The sequence below is a fragment of the Thalassophryne amazonica genome, chromosome 10 (assembly GCF_902500255.1).
Source record: "Thalassophryne amazonica chromosome 10, fThaAma1.1, whole genome shotgun sequence".
Classification (NCBI taxonomy): domain Eukaryota; kingdom Metazoa; phylum Chordata; class Actinopteri; order Batrachoidiformes; family Batrachoididae; genus Thalassophryne; species Thalassophryne amazonica.
Genome location: NC_047112.1, coordinates 41607094 through 41623935, shown reverse-complemented (window position 1 = coordinate 41623935; position 16842 = coordinate 41607094). Strand labels below are relative to the sequence as shown.

General features: G+C 43.4%; 1 protein-coding gene across 1 annotated transcript in view; it reads right to left on the bottom strand.

The window, feature by feature from the left end:
* Positions 1–16842, bottom strand: part of pex5la (peroxisomal biogenesis factor 5-like a) — a 393391-nt gene that overhangs the window by 26329 nt on the left and 350220 nt on the right. Inside the window, 1 exon segment of the mRNA XM_034179894.1 lies at positions 14954–15119. Within this exon segment, the coding sequence (XP_034035785.1) occupies positions 14954–15119 (166 nt within the window).

Below are 16842 nucleotides of genomic sequence, written 5' to 3'. Positions count from 1 at the left end.
CCATGCAGATTTACCATACAGTGCCATGCTGTTTTTATTTGTATTTAATGTAAACAAAGTCCAAGACACATTCAGTGGCAGCTTTACCATCAGAGAGCCTCGTCCACAACTACCACAAAAGACTCCAAGCTGTTATTGATGTTAAAGGGGCAATACACAGTATTAAGAACAGGGGTATGTAAACTTTGGATCAGGGTCATTTGGGTTGTTCTCTTGTCATTATGATTTAAAAAGAGGAAACAGTTGTTTGACAATAAATGGCTTCACCCAACCACTAACCATGAGTGAAAAAAGTTTGTGTTATCATTCATACGAGGACTGTCAAAGTATAGGTCCTTTTTATTTTTTTCAAAAACTATATGGATTTCATTCATATGTTTTTACGTCAGACATGCTTGAACCCTCGTGCGCATGCGTGAGTTTTTCCATGCCTGTTGGTGACGTCATTCGCCTGTGAGCACTTCTTGTGGGAGGAGTCGTCCAGCCCCTCGTCGGAATTCCTTTGTCTGAGAAGTTGCTGAGAGACTGGCGCTTTGTTTGATCAAAATTTTTTCTAAACCTGTGAGGCACATTGAAGTGGACACGGTTAGAAAAATTAAGCTGGTTTTCGGTGAAAATTTTAACGGCTGATGAGAGATTTTGAGGTGATACTGTCACTTTAAGGACTTCCCACGGAGCGGGACGTCATGCAGCGCTCCCAGGCGCCGTCGTCAGCCTGTTTCAAGCTGAAAACCTCCACATTTCAGGCTCTATTGATCCAGGACGTCGTGAGAGAACAGAGAAGTTTCAGAAGAAGTCGGTTTCAGCATTTTATCCGGATATTCCACTGTTAAAGGAGATTTTTTTTAATGAAAGACGTGCGGACGGGTCCGCGCGTCGGGACGCAGCCGGCGCAGTGCGGCGGCATTGGAAAAACACCTCCGTGTTGATAACCATTTGTAAAATCCAGGCGGCTTTTGATGGCTTTCAGTGGAGTGAGTATATGAGAAATTGTTTAACAGCTGGACATGTTCCAGCTTGTCCTTAAGGCTTCCAACAGAGGTGTTTTTCCTGTGGCGGAGCGTCGCGGCGGCTGCGAGCCGACGCTGCAATCCGTCCGCACGTCTTTCATTAAAAAAAATCTCCTTTAACAGTGGAATATCCGGATAAAATACTGAAACCGACTTCTTCTGAAACTTCTCTGTTCTCTCGCGACGTCCTGGATCAATAGAGCCTGAAATGTGGAGGTTTTCAGCTTGAAACAGGCTGATGACGGCGCCTGGGAGCGCTGCATGACGTCCCGCTCCGTGGGAAGTCCTTAAAGTGACAGTATCACCTCAAAATCTCTAATCAGCCGTTAAAATTTTCACCGAAAACCAGCTTAATTTTTCGAACCGTGTCCACTTCGATGTGTCTCACAGGTTTAGAAAACATAATGATCAAACAAAGCGCCAGTCTCTCAGCAACTTCTCAGACAAAGGAATTCCGACGAGGGGCTGGACGACTCCTCCCACAAGGAGTGCTCACAGGCGAATGACGTCACCGACAGGCGTGGAAAAACTCACGTATGCGCACGAGGGTTCAAGCATGTCTGACGTAAAAACATATGAATGAAATCCATATAGAGTTTGAAAAAAATATAAAGGACCTATACTTTATTGACAGACCTCGTATTCTCCTAAAAATGGCCAAAAAAGCAACAATTCTGCCAGGGTATGTAAACTTTTAGCACAACTGTATGCAGTTCTTTTGTGCTTATTATCTCTTGGTTCTCATATGCATGCCCTGTTCATAGTTGTATAATATTCTGTTCACAGTTTTTCCTTCATCCTATTTGGTTGTGTTCACTCCATGCCCTTGCACCTGCCATTGTTTCTTTGTCTCTCACTTTGATTCTGTCTGCTTAGTATTTTCAATCACTCACACTCTTGGCACCTGTTCACGTGTCTTTGTCTTTTCATCACTCCACCTTGTGTTGTCCTCCCTCACTATCTTGCACCATGCATAATCTTTGTTCACTGACCACGCCCTCTTCTTGAACATTCTTTCACACGTGCACTTTGTTCCTCTAATTAGCCTGCCAGCATTTGAGCCCTCACTTCCCTACCAGTATGTCGAACTTATTTCACATCCTCGCACCCTTGTTTTCTGTCCAGTTTACCTCATGTTTTTTGACCTTACCTATTTTCTCGATCTCCACCACGCCGTGTACCTGACCCATGCTTGTTTGTTCAACTACGAGCCTGCCTCTCGACTATCTGTACCGCTGCCCCGCTGACTGCTCTCTGTACTGTACCATTGCTTGTGATTTTCGATAAAGCCTTTTTTTACCTCCTTGCTTCTGCCTGCGAGTCTGCATAGTGTGTCCTACTATGACCTGCATCATGCCACACCCAGCCCTGACAAGCTGCAGTCTAAACAACATAGAGAAACCACGTGACAACAATTGCAAATGAACATTATATGACCAAAAAGTAAATTGTTATGCTTTTCATCACGTTAATAAGAGACTGCATGCATGAGACCCTGAAAACCTGCTAAAACAATTATTCCAAAAAATCGTGTCTGCTACGTTGAACCTGTGTGCAACTTCATAAACACAAACCGAATTTTAGACATATATTACTCTAGACAAACAGTGTTGTCAAGGACAATAAGCAGCGAGTTAAAGAGCGAACTTCACTTTACCCCAGAATGGCATGAACAGGAAGCGATCGCGGCTCACAGCAATTTCCATTGTAAATAATGGAGAAACAACCTGAGCTTCTCTTATGTTTACCTAAAACAAATACAATAACAATGTCTAAAAACCAAGATAATACATTTATGAGAGTTTTAGGCACAATATACCAAGAGTTTTATGTTGCGATGTTAATGCTGTTGTCCGTGTGCAACGGTTAAAGTGCAGCATTACAACCCCTGGCAAAAATTATGGAATCACCGGCCTCGGAGGATGTTCATTCAGTTTTTTAATTTTGTAGAAAAAAAAGCAAATCACAGACATGACACAAAACTAAAGTCATTTCAAATGGCAACTTTCTGGCTTTAAGAAACACTATAAGAAATCAAGAAAAAAGATTGTGGCAGTCAGTAACGGTTACTTTTTTAGATCAAGCAGAGGAAAAAAATATGGAATCACTCAATTCTGAGGAAAAAATTATGGAATCACCGTGTAAATTTTCATCCCCAAAAACTAACACCTGCATCATATCAGATCTGCTCGTTAGTCTGCATCTAAAAAGGAGTGAACACAGCTTGGAGAGCTGTTGCACCAAGTGGACTGACATGAATCATGGCTCCAACACGAGAGATGTCAATTGAAACAAAGGAGAGGATTATCAAACTCTTAAAAGAGAGTAAATCATCACGCAATGTTGCAAAAGATGTTGGTTGTTCACAGTCAGCTGTGTCTAAACTCTGGACCAAATACAAACAACATGGGAAGGTTGTTAAAGGCAAACATACTGGTAGACCAAGGAAGACATCAAAGCGTCAAGACAGAAAACTTAAAGCAATATGTCTCAAAAATTGAAAAATGTACAACAAAACAAATGAGGAACGAATGGGAGGAAACTGGAGTCAACGTCTGTGACCGAACTGTAAGAAACTGCCTAAAGGAAATGGGATTTACATACAGAAAAGCTAAACGAAAGGCATCATTAACACCTAAACAGAAAAAAAACAAGGTTACAATGGGCTAAGGAAAAGCAATTGTGGACTGTGGATGACTGGATGAAAGTCATATTCAGTGATGAATCTCGAATCTGCATTGGGCAAGGTGATGATGCTGGAACTTTTGTTTGGTGCCTTTCCAATGAGATTTATAAAGATGACTGCCTGAAGAGAACATGTAAATTTCCACAGTCATTGATGATATGGGGCTGCATGTCAGGTAAAGGCACTGGGGAGATGGCTGTCATTACATCATCAATAAATGCACAAGTTTATGTTGATATTTTGGACAATTGAAAGGATGTTTGGGGATGATATCATTTTTCAAGATGATAATGCATCTTGCCATAGAGCAAAAACTGCAAAAACATTCCTTGTAAAAAGACACATAGGGTCAATGTCATGGCATAGGGTCAATGTCAATGAGCAGATCTGATTTGATGCAGGTGTTAATTTGGGGGATGAAAATTTACAGGGTGATTCCATAATTTTTTCCTCAGAATTGAGTGATTCCATATTTTTTTCCTCTGCTTGGTCTAAAAAAAGTAACAGTTACTGACTACCACAATCTTTTTTTCTTGATTTCTTATAGTGTTTCTTAAAGCCAGAAAAGTTGCCATTTGAAATGACTTTAGTTTTGTGTCATGTCTGTGATCTGCTTTTTTCTACAAAATTAAACAACTGAATGAACATCCTCTGAGACCGGTGATTCCATAATTTTTGCCAGGGGTTGTATCAGACTGACTCAATGCATTCCTCAATGTTAATGACATCTCGCAGAGTGGCGAACTCTCTGAAAGTTTGCAAGATTTTGCATGATTTGAAGCCTCAATAGGCCGAATGTGTGGACTGCTCAAGATTTGTGGCTGTAATTTTCGCCGCCACTCTGGACGGGATTCAACGGACAGTCGGCTGTCATGCACGCACGTGTCGGGAGGACCAATTCACTGTGATTCCACATGTTATTGCCTTTCTCTCCTGTTTTCGTGTGATTTTGCATCTCTGAATCTTCTCCACCAGTCGTCATTGAGATACTACCCTTACGTATATGCAACTTTGGAAAGACCAGTGCAAGTAGCTCACAGTGTCTTTAACAGTGTGAGTGAAATAGAGCAGAATAATGTTTGCAGTCACTCAGCACTTGTATCAGTGATGACAGCATGATAAAGCAGCGTTTACAGTGTAAGGTATGATGCTCTCTATTCATGCAGAGACATGATTGTTACTCAGCTCCCTGCTATAAAACAGCAGAACATGGGGACTTCAAGGAGAGCTGAGTTACATCACAGTGCGTCCTTTCCACGTTTCCACCTGCAGGTACGTGGTCATATGCAGAGGTCATGATTTGCTGGTGTGTATAGGCCTGTCATCTTTAAGCCCAGCAGCGGGGTATTATGTGACTTTGTATTCTGAGCTGTTGTTGCAGCAGGGGAGCAGATATTTCCAAGTCAAATGCAGGATGTTGGATTTACCGGTGAGAAATATTCGTACTGAATTTGGACCGTGCTGGGAGGACGGAGACTGATTTACATGAGCAAGTTGCAGAGATTGCCGAAAAGTATAGGACAGCATTACTGAGTTTTATTTTGTTGTGTATGCATGCGTTGCAGTGTTGTATGTACTGGTCTACTTTGTTATGATACCAGCTAATCTAATGGATTCGCACTAGATATGTTTTTGTGATTCCTGACAGAGTGTATGGACATATACTTTTCCAAAACTCTTTCTGTCTGATTGGTTTCATGCCTATGTGCTTGTTTGGATGCCACCTCACCATGTGTGTCATACAGTATTGCATTATTACATTACTTTTTTGTAGGGAATACAGGTTGAGCAACATGAATGGAACTGGTGTTAGCCAAGTCTCAGGCCAAATTTATTTTAATAAATGTTTCAACATAACATACTAAAAATCATATGCTGTTACAGTAATGTCCAAACACTTATTCTCATTGTAAGTCCCTTTGCCTGCTCCCTTGTTTTCAATCTGGGTCACTGCAGCAGATCCAAGGTGGTTCTGCATGTTGATTTGACACAAGTTTTACACCGGATGCGCTTCCTGATGCAACTCCATATGTGATTATGAAACTGCAGTTTTGTGGACATGCAACTAATTCACTCATGTGCTGATTATTGTTATTAGTGATAATTCAATCATTTATTCTGTTACATGTCAGAAAGGTAAATGGTCTATTACAATATTGGCTCAAAGCTGAGAGTCTAAGACCTAAACATTCAGTTAACAGTGTGATACATCAAACAGAAGTGTTGAATCCTCAAATCTGGTAGTTTGTGATTTTACTTTAATAAAAGATTCAACAGGAGCCATCACCTTATCAAGGTGGAGAGGTTTGTGTGCTGCTATGAACCTGATAGCTGTGTTGTCTGGAGCCTTTCTGCTCCTGGTAGGGTCTCCCATGGCAAATTGATCTCAGGTGAGGGGCCAGACTAAAAATGGTTCACAAGACACCATGACAGAATGAGGCACAGGAAATTGACCTGGCCCGGAGGAAGCCCGGAGCTCCTGTCTGGAGTCAAGCCTGGATGTCAGCGAGCATCTGGTGGCTGGGCATCAGAATCAGAATCGTCTTTATTGTCATTGTAATTTGCATTGCAACAAGATTTGAGTGCAACTCCAAAAGGTGCTTTTCCGAGGTGCGAGTAATTGTTAGCCAAGTAAAAGATAATAAAATTTAACAATAAATTATTCAAAGTATATGTACAACTAAATAAAATAAAATGTGGACCAAGTAAAATGTAAAATGAGAATTATATACGACTGTGGAATCATATTGCACGGGAAATATTGCACATGGTTTACAGATATTGCACAGAAACTTGAAAAGTGCAGATTAAAGTGCTTTGTTATTGTTCAGTGCAGTGATTGCTCTGGGGAGAAAGCTGTCCCTGAGTCTGTTTGTCCTAGTTTTGATTGACCTATACCGTCAGCCAGATGGTAGTAGGTCAAACAGGTGGTTGCTGGGGTGGGATGTGTCTTTGCTGATGCTGACAGCTCTGCTGAGGTAGCGAGAGCTGGCAATGTCCTCCAGGCTGGGCAGAGAGCAACCAGTGATCCCCTGGGCCGTTTTGATCACCCTCTGCAGCGCTCTCCTGTCTGCTGATGAGCACCCCCCGTACCACGCTGTAATGCAGTACGTCAGGATGCTCTTGATGGTGGCTCTGTAGAACAACACCAGATTGTTTCTCCTGAGCACCCTCAGGAAGTGGAGTCACTGCTGGGCTTTCTTCACCACCACTGTAGTGTTGGCAGTCCAGGAGAGGCATGTCAGGGAGCTGCACTCCCAGGAACCTGATGGAGCTGACCCTTTCCACACAGTCCCCTTGGATGTAGAGCGGAGCTGGGTCAGCCCTGCCCTTCCTGAAGTCCAGGATTATTTCTTTTGTTTTGTGGTGTGGTGGCAGGTTGTTAGCTAAACACCACGCTGTCAGTCGATTGACCTTGTCTCTGTAGTCAGTCTCATCCCCTTCTGAGATGAGCCCAATCACGGTGGTATTATCCGCAAACTTTATGATGGTGTTTGTGGGATGGGTCAGAGAGCATTAGTGTGTATAAAGGGTGAACGGGAGGGGGCTTAGTACACAGCCTTGAGGGGAACCGGTGCTGAGTGTGATGGTGGAGGAAAGGTGGGAGCCAAGTTTCCTGGACTGTGGGCGGTTTTGTGACGAAGTCCTTGATCCACTGGCAGATGGGGGTGGAGATGCCCAGATGTGTCAGTTTCTGGACCAGGATCTTCGGGATGATGTGGTTGAAGGCTGAGCTGAAGTCCAGGAAGAGCATCCTCACATAGCTCCCCTGGTGCTCCAGGTGGCTCAGCGCAGTGTGGAGCATTGTGGTGATAGCATCCTCTGTGGAGCGGTTTGCCCTGTAGGCAAACTGGTGGGGGTCCAGAGTGGGAGGCAGACAGGCCCTGATGTGCTGAGAGACCAGTCTTTCAAAACACTTCATTACCAAGGCTTAAGTGCAACAGTCCTGTAGTCATTTATGCTCTCCACTGCTGATGGCTTGCCACAGAGCCCAGTCAGGCACAGCCCGAAATGGCATCATGGACCTTCCATGTCCACCCTGTGGGCTCACCACCCACAGGGGGAACCGCTGGTGTCAGGTGCGCTGTGAAAGTCAAAGGCCTCAGCGGACCAGACCTGGGCGGCAGGGGCTAGCTCTGGGGGTGCGGAACGTCACCTTGCTGTGGGGGAAGGAGCTGGAGCTTGTGTGGGAGGTGGAGTGATTCCAGTTAGATCTGGTGGGCCTCACCTCCACGCACAGCCTCGGCTCTGGAACCACTCTCCTTGTTAAGGGTTGGACCTTATTCTTCTCTGGAGTTGCACAGGGTGTGAGGCGCTGGGCGGGTGTGGGTATACTCACGAGTCCCCGGCTGAATGCAGCTACGTTGGAGTTTACCCTGGTAGACGAGAGGGGGGGACTCTGACTGTTTGTGCGTATGCACCAAACAGCAGTTTGGCGTATTCGGCCTTCTTGGAGTCCCTGAATGGAGTCCTGCATTGGGCTTCAGTGGGGTACTTCATTGTTCTGCTGGGGACTTCAACGCACACATGGGCAATGACGGGGACACCTGGAGAGCCGTGATTGGGAGGAACGGCCTTCCCTAAACCTAAATGATAATTTGTTATTGGACTTCTGTGCTAGTCACGGACTGTCCATAACGAACACCTTGTTTGAACATAAGGATGCTCATAAGTGTACATGGTACCAGAGTACCCTAGGCCGAAGATTGATGACTGATTTTATGATCGTATCATCTGATCTGCTTTGGACACTCGGGTGAAGAGAGGGGCAGAGCTGTCAGCTGATCTGGTGGTGAGTTGGATCAGAGGGTGGGGGAGGATTTTGGACAGACCTGGTAAGCCCAAATGGATAGTGTGGGTGAACTGGGAACATCTGCAGGAGCCCACTGTCTGACAGATCTTCCACTCACACCTCTGGTGGAGCTTTACTAGCATCCCCGTGGAGGTTGGGGCATTGAACCAGAATGGGCAATGTTCAAAGCTTCCTCTGCTGAAGCTGCAGTGGAGAGCTGTGGCCTGAAGGTCTTAGGTGCCTCAAGGGGTGGCAACCCTCAAACACCAGTGGTGGACACCGGTGGTCAAGGAAGCCGTCTGACTGAAGGAGTCCTTCCGGGATATGTTATCTTGGAAGACTCCGGAGGCAGATGAAAGGTACTGACAGGCCCAAAGGGCGGCTGCCTCTGCTGTAGGGGAGGCAAAACAGTGGGTGTGGGAGGACTTAGAAGGAATTTCAGTTGGCACCAAGGTGCTTCTGGTGAACTGTGAGGCACTCAGGAGGGGAAAAACGGGGAACCATCCAAGCTGTCTACAGTAAGGATGGGGCTGTGTTGACTTCAACTGAGGATGTAATCCGCCGCTGGAAGGGACACTTTGAGGAACTTCTGCATCAGACCGGATCGCCCTCTATATTAAAGGCAGAGCTGGAACCTGATGGAGGATTTCATCAATTTCCCTGGGTGGAAGTCACTGAGAGGTAGTCAAACACACTGCAGTGGCAGGCCCCGGGGTTGATGAGATCCGTCCAGAAATGCTGAAGGCTCTGGGTGTGAAGGGACTGTCTTGGATGACATGTTCTTCAACATTGCGTTGAGGTCTGGGACAGTGTTTAAGGAGTGGCAAACCGGGGTGTGTGGTCTCTGTATTTAAAAATGGGGACCAGAGAGTGTGTGCCATTATAGGGGCATCACACTGCTAAGCCTCCCTGGTAAAGTCTACTCCAGGGTGCTGGAAAGGATGGGTTTGGCCGATAGTCGAACCTCAGATTGAAGAGGAACAATACACGTTCCGTGCTGGTTGTGGATCAACCGACCAGCTCTTCACGCTCACAAGGATCCTGGATGGTGTTTGGGAGTATGCCCATCCAGTCTACATGTGCTTTGTGGACTTGTAGAAGGTGGTATGATCGGGTACCCCGGGAGATGCTGTGGGAAGTGCTGTGGGAGTATGGAGTGAGGGGGTGCCCTTCTCAGGGCCATCCAATCTCTGTACTCATAAAGCGAGAGCTGTGTTCGGGTGCTCTGCAGTAAATCGGACTTGTTTCCGGTGGGGGTTGGCCTCCACCAGGGCTGCGCCTTGTCACCAATCCTGTTTGTAATATTCACGGACAGGATATCGAAGCGTAGCCGGGGGGAGGAGGGTTCCAGTTGGTGGGCTCAGGGTTTCATCACTGCTTTTTGCAGATGATGTGGTCCCTGTTGGCTTCATCAGCCTGTGACCTCAAACACTCACTGGATTGGTTCATAGCAAAGTGTGGAGCAGCTGTTATGAGGATTAGCACCTCTAAATCTGAGGCCATGGTTTTCAGCAGGAAACCGATGGATTGCCTACTCTGGGTAGGGAATGAGGTCTTGCCCCAAGTGAAGGAGTTCAAGTACTTCAGGATCTTGCTCATGAGTGAGGGGACAAGGAGTGTGAGATTGCCCGGGGAATCTGCACAGCAGGGGCAGTATTACATTCACTCTACTATACTGTCACGAAAATGGAGCTGAGCCAAAAGATGAAGACTCAGTCTTTGTTCCTACTCTCACCTATGGTCATGAGAGTTGGGTAATGACCGAAAGAACGAGATCTGCGGGTACAAACAGCCGAAATGAGCTTCCTTAGGAAGGGGTGGCTGATGTCTCCCTTAGCGATAGGGTGAGAAGCTCGGTCATTCATGGGGAGCTCAGAGTAGAGTCGCTGCTCCTTTGCGTTGAAGGAGGCAGCTGAGGTGGTTTGGGCATCTGGTAAGGATGCCCCCTGGGCACCTCCCCTAGGGAGTTGTTCCAGGCATATCCATCTGGGAGGAGACCCCGGGGAGAAGACCCAGGACTAGGTGGAGAGATTATATCGCCACACTGGCCTGGGAATGCCTTGGGATCCCCCGTCAGAGGTGGTCAATGTGGCCTGGGAAAGGGAAGTTTGGGTCCCGTGCTGGAGCTGTTGCCCGTGCCCGATCCCGGATAAGCGGTTCAAGATGGTGATGATGATGAAACGATTCAAATAATGATCAAAATGTTGTTTATGTCGCAGGGCTCATGAATTAAACAGACAAATTGCATCAGCATAACAAATTTTAATGCTGGTGCAATTCGATCTGTGTAACAAATGGCTTATCAGGAGACACCAGCGAGGCTTTGTTAATGAATATGAACCATTGATTTCCTCCATGGCTAAAATGAATCACAGTGATTTTGTTACATAGATTAACTGTGAACATCTGAATGAGGCTCTGATCAGTAATGAACAGAGTTTCAGTGAAAGCGCAGAGTTTTATATCATTGACATAATGCGATGCCAGCTGGAGTCAATCAGCTGCAAACCAAACATGTTGCTCCTGCAAATACACATGTGTTCAGCTCATTCACTGTTCCTCAGGATTTAACAGATCTGAGGTGAAGACTTATTCTGAACATTCTCAAATGTGACCAGAAAACAAATAGATAAAATATGTAATTAATTTGATAAAACAATCTGTTGATTTATGAATGCCATACATTATTCACTCTCTCAAATTAGTACAGAAATATATTCCTTGAGAAAACTCCCATTTTTAATGCTTTGCATTTTTTTAAACACGATTTTCTTTCAGTAAAGAGCTGACTGAAAAAAGTACATTTATCTGTTTTTCAGTTTTATTCATATATACACTCAACACTTTTGTTTTGCTCCCATTTCGTATGAGATGAACTCAAAGATCTAAAACTTTTTCCACATACACATATCACCATTTCCCTCAAATATAGTTCCAACCAGTCTAAATCTGTGATAGTGAGCCACTTCTCCTTTGCTGAGATAATCCATCCACCTCACAGGTGTGCACTATCAAGATGCTGATTAGACACCATGATTATGCACAGGTGTGCCTTAGACTGCCCACAATAAAAGGCCCTCTGAAAGGGGCAGTTTTATCACACAGCACAATGCCACAGATGTCGCAAGATTTGAGGGAGCGGGCAGTTGGCATGCTGACAGCAGGAATGTCAACCAGAGCTGTTGCTTGTGTATTGAATGTTCATTTCTCTACCATAAGCCGTCTCCAAAGGCGTTTCAGAGAATTTGGCACTACATCCAACCAGCCTCACAACCGCAGACCACGTGTAACCACACCAGCCCAGGACCTCCACATCCAGCATGTTCACCTCCAAGATCGTCTGAGACCAGCCACTCGGACAGCTGCTGAAACAATCGGTTTGCATAACCAAAGAATTTCTGCACAAACTGTCAGAAACCGTCTCAGGGAAGCTCATCTGCATGCTTGTCGTCCTCATCGGGGCCTCGACCTGATTCCAGTTCGTCGTCGTAACCGACTTGAGTGGGCAAATGCTCACATTCGCTGGCGTTTGGCACGTTGGAGAGGTGTTCTCTTCACGGATTAATCCCGGTTCACACTGTTCAGGGCAGATGGCAGACAGCGTGTGTGGCGTCATGTGGGTGAGTGGTTTTCTGATGTCAATGTTGTGGATCGAGTGGCCCATGGTGGAGGTGGGGTTATGGTATGGGCATGCGTCTGTTATGGACGAAGAACACAGGTGCATTTTATTGGTGGCATTTTGAATGCACAGAGATACCGTGACGAGATCCTGAGGCCCATTGTTGTGCCATACATCCAAGAACATCACCTCATGTTGCAGCAGGATAATGCACGGCCCCATGTTGTAAGGATCTGTACACAATTCTTGGAAGCTGAAAATGTCCCAGTTCATGCATGGCCGGCATACTCACCGGACATGTCACCCATTGAGCATGTTTGGGATGCTCTGGACCGGCGTATATGACAGCGTGTACCAGTTCCTGCCAATATCCAGCAACTTTGCACAGCCATTGAAGAGGAGTGGACCATCATTCCACAGGCCACAGTTGACAACCTGATCAACTCTATGCGAAGGAGATGTGTTGCACTGCATGAGGCAAATGGTGGTCACACCAGATACTGACTGGTATTCCCCCCAATAAACAAAACTGTACCTTTCAGAGTGGCCTTTTCTTGTGGACAGTCTAAGGCACACCTGTGCACATAATCATGGTGTCTAATCAGCATCTTGATATGGCACACCTGTGAGGTGGGATGGATTATCTCAGCAAAGGAGAAGTGCTCACTATCACAGATTTAGACTGGTTTGTGAACAATATTTGAGGGGGAAATGGTGATATTGTGTATATGGAAAAAGTTTTAGATCTTTGAGTTCATCTCATACAAAATGGGAGCAAAACCAAAAGTGTTGCGTTATATATTTTTTTTGTGTGTGTGTGATATATATATATATATATATATATATTATATATATATATATATATATATATATATATATATATATATATATATATGCAACTAAATAGGTAGCTGACATTTTTCAAGGGTGGTAAAAAATGAAGCAAAGCTTGTATAATGAGTTGGAATGGTGTGTGAGCCCAGAATGTTTTTAGAACCTTAGACCTCAACAGTTTTTAGAAGAACTCAACCCTTTTATTTCCTGTTTATTATGTCATTTTTTAAATGTTAATTTACTGTCTTAATGTATTTATAAATTATTTAGGTTCTTGTTATCATATACACACTATTATTATTATTTTATTATTTATTATTACTACTATTATTTTACTTCTGTTGTCTCATTTGATTTTTAAATTGACGATAATGGACTGTCTTGTGTCATCCATTTATTTTTAATGTATTTACAATTATATACTTACATTGAACTTACTAAATAATATCACTCGCTGCATTCATGCTTTTAATATAAAGATGACTTACCACCTCCTGCTGGAATGGCGTGAGTCCATAATGTAGTTAGCAACATCAATTGTTCAGTGTTGTTAGCGAATATCCACAGTTTCTCCAAAAATATTAGTCCTATCAACGTTCCATTTTGGCAGCGTTCATCCTTGACCCAAAATACATAAGCATTCCAAACGGTAAATGTCAGCTCTTCCCAATTTCTCTGTGGCCGAAGTTACACGCACGCATGCACGCACACACAACATTTTGTCTTTCCTGCGTTCTACTGTAAGCAGGTACTTCTGATTTTAGACAGGCAGAAACAGAGATGGTGGTGGAAGACATCAAACACACTCCAGTTTTCACTCATAGTACCGTCAACATAAAACTTAACTCACTCATGATAATGGCAACATGAGACTTAACTGACTAAACCAATTCAACTACAAAACACAATTGATCAATAACAATAACACTGTTCACTAACATGAACCACAATAACATTTAAAACCCCCCAAAATCCCAAACCTCCCATGATGCATTTCAGCACAACATCCATGTTTACTGGTTAGCTAAAATTGCTAATTTCTCCAAAAAATATTTGTCCTATCAACTTTCCATTTTTTCAGCATTCTTCCTTGACCCAAAATACATAAGCATACCAAATGGCAAATATCAGCTCTCCCCAGTTTTTGCTTGTTCAAAGCCACACGCACACAGAGGCCACTTGGTTATTATGATATTATGATGTCGATACTTATGGTATTGGTTAAGTTTATATGATTATTAATGTGTTTAAAAAGCTGCATTCAGAGTTCCGATCCTGTCAGTGCAACACAGGGATCACCGGCAATACAGCAGAAAAACTCTATATGCAGCAGAAAATGTACTTATTGTGTACCATTGTTCAAAAAAGGATTTAATACTGTTGACAGCCTTGAATGTCACAGAAAATCTGTTTTTTCCCTTTGAATGATGACATTTAAACTCCAAATCCTTTTCAGAGACAAAAAGCTTCTTTTGTCATGTCTGTGAGGTCATAGCAATTCACACTCTATGGGACAAATGGGTGGGGCCAACTAATGAGACACAGCTGTGCATATATAACAGTCTTATCATGTCTTGATAATTAGCCTTGGCCTTAAGGTACCTTCAGTCCTGTTTCACCAGCTCTTGCCCTTAGTCTTTGATGCCTTGTCCTTGGCCTTGAGATTTCAAAGTGTTGGTTGAGTCAAGTCAAGGCAGATAGTTATGTTATTTTGAAAATACAGTATTGGTCCCTAAACATGGACAATTCACAATAGGATGTTTAATGGAAATAACTGTTGTTCTTTATGCTAGTTTCATAATATACATGTTTTGGCAATAGAAATCTGTCTTCTTTGTCTCCTTTTTAGGTGAACCTCTGTCTTCGTATGATCCACTTTCATTTTTGCATTATTTATGCTTTGCCCTTGAGTGTTCAAGTCAGGGCCTTGACTTTGTGTATCAACAGTTCATGTCATTTTAAATAACGAACAGTTTGGTGTTTCCCATTGTGTGACTTTTGAGTGTTCGTACCTCGGGCTGCACTGACAACGCAGTACTGAAGGCCTCCACGGCTTTGTTAAACTCACTGCTGAGGTTGTAGAGCACCCCGAGGCCTGTCTGCAAATCTGGGTCAATGGTCTCTGAGTTTTGTTGAGCCGCTTCCAGGAAGAGCTCTTTGACCTCGGGTAGTAGGGAGCTGTGGACACATACAGGTATACATTAAAGGACTCTGAGGTGAACTCTGGAGCATGTCATCATGTGTTTATAGTGTCTGAAGGAAAGGTATAATAGGACAATGAAGGAAAAGACGAGGGCACCTGATGAGAGAAATAACAACTTGACATTCTGTACGTTTAATCAGACATTAAAACTGTAGTCTCTTTGGATTCTTTATGATTTAAGTCATAAAAAGGTATTCCTTAGTATTTGAATGAAGCATTCAGTCTTGTTACCAATATGCTCCATTCGCCTCATCTACAAACACTTTAAAATTTTGACCCACATAACTTAAAATACAGCAGCAAGACACCATGACACAGTTTTTGTTGCTGACATACAAAATATTGAATGGTTGTGTGCCCTCTTATCTCAGGTTTTGTGGAGCATTATGCACCATCTTGTGTTTTACATCATTGAACAATGTAATTATGAACTGTATGTGAAAACAAATTCAAATTAATCCTCATCATTTGAGGTTTCTTTATCTACCTTTTATATGGTGTTTTTAATTTTTTTTTTTGGTTTCATGTAGTGTGTCATTATGTAGTTGCAAAGCACTTGTTTGTAACTGTTGCTTGAAAGTAGCTTTACAAATGAATTTATTATTATTTATCATTACCCGAAGTACAAATTACAGTCGTTCCTGTTAAAGCTGATGCAGATATAATGTAGAGTCTTAAGCTGGTGTGAGCATTACTGCTTATTGATAACTCAGTGCTGGTTTATGAGTGGCTAATCGAAACACCAAATGGCACCACCATTAATCAATGGAATAAGCCAACAAAAGCAAGAGGTCAATGAAAAAATGGAGCAGTCCAATCATTTTTTGGCAACTTCTCTGCCTAACTCAGTGATGAGCTCACTTTTTTGCTGCCAATCGAGTTGATGATGTGGTTTAAGCACATCAGTGTTGTGCAATATGTTGTTTTTTTTTTTTCTAATGAAATAAAGTTGTTAGGCCATATTTAATCCCTTGTCTTAGAGGACCGGTGTACTCTTTTTGCCTTAATCCTACATCTGTCTGCCCTAAAACTACCAACTGTTCTGCCAGTATAGGGACATGAAGGGTCCTCCCTCCCCACGCCCAAGTAAGTTACTGTAAAGGAGCATTGTCTGTACATTGTTTTTTCTACTGCACTGCTGCATGTTGACACCATCTTGCCCGATGTAAGTCAGCGGTTGCATGCCTGCCCACCTCCTAGTTCCACATCACCACTGGGAGCAGTGACATATATAGTACCATAAAGCGCAGCATAGAAGAAGCCCAGAGTGCAAAACGTTATTAGCTCATTAACAAAGTTTAATAAATCTCTTGCGGGGACATCCTGTAATGCATATATAAAATACAACATTTATCTGGGTTATCTGTGTGCCGAAATTAATATGCAGTCTTAGTATTTGATGGAAACACTGAGGTCCTCCATTTTTTTTTTTTACATTATGTTGTTCCTGTCCATGCACATCACACAACACAGCAATACATTCAAACATCATTTCATTACTCGTAATTTTTTTTTCTTTGTCAGTCATACATGATGCTGCTGTGCAGCAGAGCAGTAGTGAAAACTGGCCTTGAGATAATACTTTGTTATTGCTTTTGTGGGAGTTTTTCCACTGGCAATCTTCAGGACATGGGTAAGGATCAGCATCAACCTTCTATGGATGTCTTGTACAAGATGTACAAGTGTATCTTAGCATAT